Below are 11,018 nucleotides of genomic sequence, written 5' to 3'. Positions count from 1 at the left end.
TTGATATTACACATGGTTATGCTGAGGATATGTCGGCCAGTTTCCACTGGAAATGCCTTTTGGTTAAACTGTCAGCGAGGAGTTTGCACTGTTACATTTTTATATAACTTTAATGCAGATAAAAAACAGCTGCTTGTTTAAGTGAAAATACATTGATGGGGATTTTTGCACTACTAAAGTTGTGGAGTTGTAAAGTATTTTGTCTCGTGTCAATTATATAGTCAGTTATATCGTTATCACAAATTTTCAAATGTATATCGTGATAAATATTTTTGCTCTACTCCCAGTCACATAAACGTTGTTGTTAAGAGCTGACGAGAGAGCAGAAAGAAAATTGGAAAATGATGTGTGGCAGGACCGCTGTGCTCTCAGCGTGGCCTCTTACACACACTGGCCGGATATTGAAAGAAGACTTTCCTGCAGCACATGGTAGTGTTTTAGATTTTAAATGTGTTGTTCTTGCTTCCAAACACCCACCATCTCCAATAATCTCATTCAAATCTGTAGTGTCTTATACTCAGACCTCTCGTACGGTCTGAGTATGAGTCTAATGGAAACAGAGTAGTAGTCAGCTATGCTTAGGGTTCCAGAAACAATGGTTATTCAGAAAGCAGTGAATACTGTGCCCTAAGACACATCTTCTCACAGGAATGGACTTGCAGCGATGTGCTGAGTGGACACCATAGAGGAGAAAAATCTAATTTGAAAAAATGAACGACTTCACGGTGGTGCTGGGTCCCAGGTTAATCTTTTCAGCTTCAAGGTGAGCGCCTAAACTGACTGTCAGTGACAATGAAGAATACACTGCTGTGTATGTAAAGAGGGATGAGTACTTTAAAAGGTTGCCTAGGCAACAGGAGCTCGGATTGTCAACAGTGGTTGTAGTGATGAACGATAGTCTGTGGACCACGCCGGCGCTCCAATCAGTGTTAGTTTTGCTCATCCCCCATTATTCATCATTATAATAATAATATGTTGATACGACACTCAAATCTTGCTTGTTATAGTTTTCATGTTGAATCTCCACACGTGACAGATGTGACGAGTGTGGCTGCATCTGCAGAGACTCAGTTTCTTTCCCACTGGGTGATTTTGTGGCCGTGTGTGATGAGGGCACGATGAAGTGCAGGAGACACAGGTGGGAATCTTTTGGAAGAAACAAACAAAAAAGCGACAAACCCTTTACTGTGGTATTCTCATATAACAGAGGGGGTGTTTTTAACCCTTTTAAAGCCGGTCGGAGCGGGCATGCTCCGTTTTGCGTAACTATTTTTAAATCCCGGTAGCACTGCAACCACATAAGCTAGCGCCATAATTTTTTTTGCATATGAAACCGGAGGAGTTGTACTTACATCTTATGCCATCAGCTTGCCCTAAGTCACAGTTTCCTTCCACATATAGCTTTGAAAAACTGCATAAAAAGCGCTTGCAGGAACAAAAACATAATATTCCAGAAACACGCTTTGCTGATCCGATCAGCTGTTTGTGACACTTCCTACGTCCATCAGCACGAGCTCTCGCATGTCCTCCATGTCCTGCCCGAAACCGGAAGTGACGTCATTTTGCGGAAATGTAGTTTTTTGCCTTCAGGGCCTCATGAGCCTATACTGGTGTTTTTAAAAGTTATGTTTGAGTTTATGACTTCCTGTGTCGTTTCTGGGATGCTGAGGACTCATATTGCACTGCTGGAAATAGTTTATTTTGATGCATATGCTGTTATTTTGCAAATTTGCATCATAATATTTATTTTCGTTTTTCTTGCAGTACATAAAAATTGGTGTATTTCAAAAATAAAACTATAAAGACACTCAAAATAAATTTCCTGTGGTGGGAAACTAGTTTGTGCAACTCTTTTGTATTTACAGTTTTGAGGGATAAGCCTCTTAAATTTCTCTAACTAGAAATATATGTTAAAAAACAAAAACGATTTTCAATTTTTTTGTAGTTTATTGCACGTTTTTGAAATTTATGTAATTACTATGCACTTAATGCAGACATATTATTAAAATTTGGGCTATAATGGTTGTATTGATGTATAGCAACTTGAAATGCTCCCAAAAATGACACTACAGCCTGTAAAAATATACTATAAGCTCTGGCGGACTATGGCAGGTCTTAAAGGGTTAATTATTAACGTTGGTTTCTAACTGTAATAGATCTCCTGCTTTTGTTACAATCTTATGGACGACACCAGTGGACGTGGAAACATTTGGCACTGACGCTGTGTCTGGATACAGCTTCACAGAGCTATAGTCGTGTTAATTGCTGTGAGCCTCACAAATGGAATCCCACTGATGCCCATTGTTGTGTGTGGGGGTGTGTGAGGAGTTAACACAAAGCACTTTTAACCAGGCTACTGTTAACCATCTTTAATAGATAGATGGTTTTTATTACTCATGTATGTTTTTGAAGTTTTGGATGCCAAAATACATTTTGTGTCAACAAAACTGTAAATGATAAATATATTGGTCCACAGTTCCATTCTCTGATTCGTGCTGATGTGGAGACAACATTTCAAAGCCTGAACCCTAAAGAGCAGTAATAAAAAAAACGTGACTTTTTTTAACAGGTTATCAGCGACTCGTTAATGATGAGGCTTATCTTAGGTACATCTGCCATACCTACACATGCCTCTTATAACTAAACTGTAATTGTAAGAGATGTAAGATAAAGACAGTTGGTGCAGTCACATAAAAGTAGGTTGTGGTCCTTCAGTCGACAAGTTCCAAATGCTTTGAGTCACATGGCAGATATAATGGCAGGAGGTGAACTTCTCTGCAGTTCGAGGTGACATCCAAACTTCTTGTCTCACTTCAAAGCTGCAGCTCCTCAGAACTGTGTGGAGGTGGGGAACTTGTTACATGGATGTTACATATGTAACGTATGTTTGTTCGGCTGACTGAGGCACGCGTGTGTTCGTGTGTGTGCTCCAGGGAGAACATATGCCCTGGTGTTGGAGGGGGGTTGGGAAGGAGGGGTCAGGTGCAGGCAGCTGGCGTGTGTCGGGTCAAGGGTCTACAGCTGTTGATAGCAGGGTGGTACACTGACACAGATGGGGGGGGGGGGTTATGCACCAACATTCTGCACCAGTCTGGATGTGACTGGATGTGTGTGCTATGTAAGTGAGAACCAGTCACTTGGTGGTTGCACAGATGGCTGCTGCAGGAGGTGAGACGGGGAAAAATGTGGGTCTAATAAAGCTGAGACAGCAAGTGGGTAACTAATATGAAGCAAACAGACTGTCGTGGGGTTAGGGGAGCCCGATGATGTGTCAGGCTGTGCATAAAAGATCCATAAAAAATGTTTTCCCACTGTGTGGTCCAGCGCTGTCAGCTTTTACTGTTGCTACTAGTTTGGTGGAGACTTCGAGTCTTTGCGTACAACAGTTCTTCATACATGGACGCGGTGACACGTGAAGGAAACGTGCTGTAAAGTGCTTCCTACAGAAGCAGCATCAGATAGGAAGGTAGGGAGTATTCCCTGATCAGGGTTAGGGTTTGTTTCATAACTAATGACTGAAGCCTGGTCTCACAATAACCAAGTTAGCAAGTCAAAATGAATGATAGTGAAAACAAACGTGCACGAATGAACACACATAAGATAAGAAGGTAAGCTGTATTAAAACTACTCATGTTGTGTTAAGTGTTGGGGAGTTGATCAGAGTTATAATAATATTTTGGTTTATTTTTACTTTTTATAATGAAACTTTTTTAGCTTTAATGTTCTTAATGATATGAATGTTAGAGGTGAATGTGCGTGGTATTAAAGTTCAGATGTTGCAGCGCTCTGTGATGGCAGGTGACTCACAGGAAAGCACCCAAACTTCATCAGGTTGCTTGTGAAAACTAAATTGACCAAACTGAGATCAAACCAGAGAAATTTCCTCCACATTTTCATGCTAACACATTCCCCACATCACTACAGCTCCACCACCGGTCTGTAGTGCTGATACAAAGCAGGATGGATCCCCGCTTGGAGGATGTTTTATGACCAATTCTGATGGTAACTGTCGGATTTTTTTTTTTTCCCAGTAGAAATTGAGATGTCAGACTGGGCAACATGTTTCCAGTCTTCTATTGTCCAGCTTTGGTGAGCTTGTGCGAACTGTAGCCTGAGTGTGAACAATGATGGTGAGGTGGCTGTGGTCTGCTCTTAGGTCCACTCGGTCGCTGTTGTGTCACACCTCTTTGACACCACACACACACAGTGTAAGGTCTGAGTGGGTCTGCCCTTTATTACTCCATGTAACTGAGAGTGCTCTTTCTGTTTCAGATTTGTGAGTACTCTGTACTGACTCAGTTACTTTGTTTTGTTGATTTTTATTTTGGTTCACTATTTTTTGACGTCTAGTTTTAGTTGACTTGGTCGCCTTGTTGGTGATCATCGACTGCATGTAGCTTTCCAGTCTTACAGTGGGAGCCCCTTAAAACTGCATTCATCTTAAAGGCCAGCAGGGGGAGACTCCTCGAGCTGCCAGATGTATTAAAGAAGGGCCCTGCTTTTCTCCTGCCGGATGACCTCACGTAACACTTTCCTGAGGAGTGCACGATCTTCATCATTACTATATGATACTGCAACCTGTGCTGCTCCTCACATGCTACTTAGTTTACAATCACCAAGAGGATCAGAACGAGTTTCCTTAGAGGCTTCACGCTGAGTCTTTTATAATACAGCCTGTTGTGGTGGGATTTGTCACAGGGGTGAGCATGAGTCACGAACCAGAAGGAAATAAGAGATCATCTCAATCTATTTACATAAAAAACAACATAAAATGAAGGAGATCGATGCTGAGTTTGTTAAAGTAAGACATGAATTTTAGTGATGAGGTTACAGGTGAAAAGATGTTTAAGACACTGGACTGAAACATTCACACATCCATGATGCGTGAATGACGTCACTGTCATTATATTCATGCTGCTATCCTGTATATATTGTACAGACTATTGTTTGAGTACTTACGATTGTACTTTTTATATTTTACATTTATATTTATTATTGAAACTTGCACCAAGGGAGTGGCACTCCAATTTCGTTGTACTCTGTACAATGACAATAAAGGCTATTCTATTCTATTCTATTCTATTCTATTCTATTCTATGCAAGTCTCCTTTTCCACTGTGAGATCTACGATCAGAAGATGGATAAGCTATCGTTATAAAAGCATAATAGTCTTAGGCTGTGGTGTTTAAGCAATATTCTGTTGGCACTCAAAGGTGTGTGAAACCTGTACCACTGATATCAAACAGGATGGATCCACACTTTTATGTTGTTCATGTGAAATTATGTCTGATTGTTGCAGTATCAGACATGGCAACATTTTGTGGTGAGCTTGTGCGACAGTTTCTTATGCTTAGCTGCCTGGTGTGTTCTTCTGATGTTGGGGGGGTTTCTCTGCATGCATCCTCATCAAGCCGTGTTCATATCTGCAAGGACACACTGTGATGGGACTTTGTGGCCACACTCCCCTGGCTTACAGACAATCTAGTTCAGGTAGACTACTCTCTCCTCTGGGCTCAGCGTGTCTGCTCTGCTCACTGTTGTTCGCACTGGGCTGTAGCCTCCAGACTTCCAGCTTAAATGAATGGACTGGCCTTAAATGGCCTTTGTGCTCTACCTGAGCACTCAAAGGGCTTTATGTAACTTGCCTCATTCGCCCATTCGCACAAGCTTTCTGTCTAACATTCATGCACATTGGACATGTCCAGTACACCAGAGAGCAACGTGGGCTTGGTATATTTGGCGTGCAAACCAGAGCAGCTGTTAATAGACGACCTGCTCAGCTACCCTGAGCAGTAGCGTTGGTCAGTGTGGATGTGTGGGCTACAGGCACAACACAAGTCTGACTGACTGAACTGCCAAACTAAAAGAAGCCAAACTTTGTGCTATAACTTTTGTGTCTTACAGCAGTTAATTGCACGTTGGAGTTTGAATCCTTTTTGTTAATATTATCATAATTGCCAGTACTCTGTAACAATTGGAGCACTAACCTCGCACCTCTTTTCTGCAGGTTTTTACAGCGATCATCAGCTTGAAACTGAGCACAACAACATGGGTAAGTTCATAAACCTGCACTTACCTCAGATTTCAATCTTACTTATCTTCCCTTACTTTTCTGTTTAAGTACTAATGAAAAATATTTAGTTACATTTGCCCCCAGTATCTGTTTACTCCAAAATACATGAACTTTTCTCTGGTCCAACAACGCTGAACCTCACTTTTAGTTTCTGATCTTGAAAATGATCTTTGGACAAAGATCTCCCTCTAGTGGTAAAGTGAAATGTGAAATTAATAAATGGGTTCTAGTTTCCAATCAAAACCACAAGAGGGGGGTATAAACCCAACGACAGCCGCTTCCATCCACACGAGCATGGAGAGAGAAATCCAACAAGTGGAAATGAAATGTCTAAACACATTTACACGTTTCATAAAGCAACGAGTCTTGATGGTCTGCTTCAGCGATGTGATCTCAGAGAACTTCAATAAATGAAAGTAATCGACGTCTTTGTTGTCTTCAACATCTCTGCGCGGTGGACGCAGTGCAGAGATGCAACACGAGCGCTAGAAATGTGTCGGGAAGACGTGACTCCTGGTTTCAGGGGAAGCTGGATGCAGGGGGACAGGGTGAGGCAGTGGTCCAATGTTAAGGTCCAGGTTCAGATGAAGTTCACTCAGGACTCCCCTGGCTGCCATTGCAGCGCCAGGTGGCACCATGGAGAGGGTCATAGGTCATGCACAGTTCAAAAAGCGCTGACCTCACCGTGACTCCACGCTGACCTGTTTGTGCGCAGCTCTGCTCTCATAGTTCCTCCATAAACCTGCAAGTGTGTGTGTGTGTGTGTGTGTGTGTGTGTGGAGGGGTCACTAAGAAGTAGAAGGAAGCCGAGAGGAACTATTAAACCTGCGCACACACTGAATGGCGGGCATTGTCAGCGTGCTGCAGGAGAAGGCGTGGATTTATGAGACCAGGCATGATTGGGTTGTAAACTTGACGAGGTGGGTTCGCTCTGTTAGCTCTATTCTCATCCCAGGATGCTGCAGTGCACGCACTGGGCAAGGGTGACGCAGAGGTCAAGGGGGGCTGCAGAAAGCCTCCTCCGGCTTGTAAAGGCTGTGACAGGGCTGGGAATTCACAGACCTCCATTCAGTGACCAAAAAAAGCCAGGTCAGGGACCGAATAGCTGCGCTAGCAGCAGCTGTTTCCAACACGAGCCCAGTACATGAAGTCTTAATATCAACTCTGTTATCTCAGAAATGTTTTTTCTTCACTAGAATCTTAATCTCTGAAGGTGAATCGTGTTGTGGTCATGAAGCAGCAGATGGTCATTTATTGGAGATGGATTTGTGCACCACGGGGCTGTAAACCTACGACAGTGTGCTGTCCTGGCCACAGATGTTCAGAGCTCTTTGGGGAAGCGTAAAGAGATGAAGTCCATTTAAAAAAAGAAAGAGCTGCACACTTCATCACTCACACGTAACACTTTGTTTTCCATCAGCTGGAAGTTAACTGTTTAAAAGCCAAATTCATGCAAATCTCTTGAATTCGTGCGGCAGTGACATTTGATTTGATTCTGGGAATAACTGAGCGTGTCAGAGATGAACCTCGGGCCAAAAACACCGAGTGTGTTTGGATTAATAGAAGGTCATTCTGTCTTGAACAGGGAGCCAAAGTATTACTGGGAATAATATTTTCATGTGTAAGGATCCCGGCTGCTGCATTTGAATGTCCTGAACTAGTTCTACTGAAAGTCCAGTGCAGTGTTACAATAATCTCACCTGCTTGTCATGAATGCAGGTCAGAGTCAGGTTTTTTAACTTGATATATTTTTCAAGTACCGTAATGGAAAGGAGGTGTGGTGGCCTTATTAATACGATCATCAGAACTTGAATCACAGAAATGGAAGTTAAATCTGATCAAATTTAGACAAAGAGAAAGTCTCGTCTCCAAGTTTTGACACATCTGCAGTTAATGTGAGTGCAGCTCGTTGTGAACAGAGGTTAGAAGATCAGAGTAGAATGTAGCTCTGTATCATCTACATAAGAGCAGCAGGACACATTATGACTCTTCATATTATTACCAAAATACTACATCAAGGTTAAAGAGTAGTAGACCAAGGACAGACCCTTGAGGAACCCCTGACTGAAGCCTGTGCAGGTCTAAAGTCATCGATCGAAATATTAAAAGTTCGACCCTTTAGCTGTGATGTAATCCAACCAGGAAGCTGACCTGTTAAAGCAACTCATGAAGTCTTTGAATTAAAATGAAAGGGATCAAATAAAACCAGGACTGTGAGTCACTGCTGGTCCTCGGTGACTTTAGTAAGAGCTGTTACTGAAACCTTATTGGTCCTTATCATTACAGACTGTGAGAAGTTCTTCATACAGCTGTTTGTAAATGTGTTTTTTCCAAATATTGAGCTGAGAAAACGGTTTAGAAATATCTGTAAATACTCATGGCTCTGGAGTAGTGGAGTGATTACAGCACTTTTGAGAGAAACAGAGCTGGGTGGATGGGATCTAGATTTGTAGGTTAGCAGGTATGTGGACTCACAGCGGTAGTTTGATAAGAATGTGAAGCAGTGCTGGATAAACTAGAACAGCACACATGACCTCTAACACTACAACATTTGTTGTGGAAGAAAGAAGCGAATTCGTGACATTTATTTATTGAAAGAATTTTGGTGAATGTGTTTTTGGAGCCATTAAGTCGTTTAAAGATGGATAAAAATAAACGACTGAATTAGACTCGTTATTGTTAATCAGCTGGAAGCTGATTGGGTGATGGGCCATTTCTATAGGTTTCAAAATGAATTTGTAGTTTATGTATATTTTCCATTTTAAACATAGTTAATTTCGTGTTTTGAGCTCCACCTCCAGTCTCCCTGTGCTGACCCGGTCCTCATTCTTCTCTGACCCCCTCCCCTTCAGTGACCAATGGCTTATCAGTGTCCTTTGGTGATGGTCTGTGGTTTCGTGGTTAATCATTACCAGGTGGGGACGGGACTTTCTCTTCTCAACTTTGTCCCTGAGTAGTTGGACTGACTGGATCTGTGCACACAGTTTCCCACTCAGTCCTGTAACTGTTCTACTCAAACTAGAAACAAAGCAAAATAATGTAATATATGTATTTCATGTCCGTCTTAGTGCATGTGGACTGGTGGTATATAAAGAAAAAGAGGCCATGAAATGGTTTAAGAACATTTATTTCCTTTTGCATTTATCAGACTGGACCTGGTTGACCGCGAGCACAAACTGATACATTTAGTTTGTTTATTGGTTTTGTTCCTTCAGTTATTATATCGAAGTTCATTCCCATAAATTGGTGTGACAAATAAATGGTTTAAAAGTCACTCTGTGTTTACTCATATGGAATATTTTTACCTCACGTTTGTTAATGAATCAGTGACCTCTGCAGTGGTGCACATTACAAATGATGACATGTAGGGCGGTTTCATGATATTTATAATATTCCAATAGTTGTTGCTTTGGCTCAGCTGTTGGAGGGCAGTCCTGCGTGCAGTCCTTTCACTTCGTTGTTCTCATTGTTCGCTCTGATGTGCTAAAATATTTGCAAACAGTTACAGTGTGACAGTGAAATGAACGGTCACAGAATAGCAGAATACTGTGTGTTTACATTTGCTGCGGCCTTTATCTTCCTGGTGCTGCTGCCCATGCACGGGCAGTGTGGGAGCTGATCATCAGTAGTCTGGTATCAAGGACTGTTAGCAAATGAGAAGACGTGGAATACATTTCTGGAGTTGTCATCTGACAAAATAAACTCTTTACACACCGTCAAAGCTGCTTTTCATTTTTCTGTTTTACTGATAGAGTCACTACACAAAAAGTGTCACGAGTTAAAGGCTCTGAGGGAGCTGCAGACCAGCGCTGTGTCGCTGTTTCGGACGATGAGATGTGAGAACTTCAAAGCCGATGCAAGAGATGTGCCAAAGCAGCTGACCTGTAATGTAAACGTGCCTCGTGAATGCGACACTGCACGGCACACACCATAAGGGGGCAGTAGATCCCTGCTGGACCCCCACGTGACGTATGATCCCACGTGCCACCTGGACCCAGTGAACTCACCCACACACCCATATGGAAGTACTTGGCCTGTGCCCAGCACATGCTTCTCCTTTGTCCTCACATAACTGGGCTAACTTCATATGGCTGTGTCCAGAAGTCATTCAGGATCACCAGGTTTTGATTTTCCTGCGTGCTACGGAGCAGAGCAGCCAAACACTTGCCCTGCTTCAGATGCCTCCTCTTTATTCCCTTCAGCTCACATAAAGTGGATTTCACCGTTGGCGGGGCTCTGCTGCTGCCCTCTGTGCTTTCTCATCGTTTTAGCCTTTAATAATTTACGTTGAGCCTAGATTTCGTTCGCTGTGCTTTTTTTCTTCCTTCGCTTGATGCGAGCTGCGTTGGCGTTGGACTGCAGGTCAGCCTGCGGAGTGTTTCCAGGTCAGGGAGAAGTGGGTCACGCAGTTCCCAGTGTCAGTGCCTGTAACTTCACAGTGTATGATGACAAAGCCCGACACCACAGGGATAAACAAGCACAGTTTGTGTGGCCCTGATATAAGTAGCAAACGTCCGCCGCGTGCAGGCCTCTGTAGATAGTCCTCTTTACTCACAGTTGCAGAGAACCTGCGCTGACATTTCATTTACTCATTTATTTGTACATGAATCCCTCATTGAATGCCAGCACAGTTTACCTGGAGCTTTAGAATTGCAGCAGGCTTATCGTGGCTCCAGTTTATAGACGACGAGTGTTTTCTGCTGCAGCCGAATCCCAGATAAGAGGATTTCTTTAAAAAGGTCGACATTTAGATTTATCCTCTCTACGTTCATCTTCAGTTGTTTTTGTGCTCAGATCAAAGTATTTAACTTTTCAGTTCTTTCTTTCATAACATATCGTAATATTTTAAACACGGATATGTGCACAGAGTTTATGTTCCCTGATAATACACAGATATGTACGCAAAATGGATCTGTGGCCCTCTGCTGCTTAGTAAACCAGTAAA

General features: G+C 42.5%; 1 protein-coding gene across 2 annotated transcripts in view; it reads left to right on the top strand.

The window, feature by feature from the left end:
• Window positions 1-11,018, top strand: part of nr6a1a (nuclear receptor subfamily 6, group A, member 1a) — a 118,339-nt gene that overhangs the window by 28,798 nt on the left and 78,523 nt on the right. For both annotated transcript variants that reach the window (XM_005733610.1, XM_005733609.1), the window contains exon 2: window positions 6,008-6,052. In XM_005733610.1, coding sequence (XP_005733667.1) covers window positions 6,049-6,052 — 4 coding nt within the window. In that variant the 5' untranslated portion in view covers window positions 6,008-6,048. The remainder of the gene's footprint in view (window positions 1-6,007; window positions 6,053-11,018) is intronic.

The sequence above is a fragment of the Pundamilia nyererei genome, unplaced genomic scaffold (assembly GCF_000239375.1).
Source record: "Pundamilia nyererei isolate P.nyererei 1_Seehausen unplaced genomic scaffold, PunNye1.0 scaffold00053, whole genome shotgun sequence".
Classification (NCBI taxonomy): Eukaryota; Metazoa; Chordata; class Actinopteri; order Cichliformes; family Cichlidae; genus Pundamilia; species Pundamilia nyererei.
The sequence above is the reverse complement of the archived record's forward strand: the minus strand, read 5'-3'. Positions and strand labels throughout refer to the sequence as shown.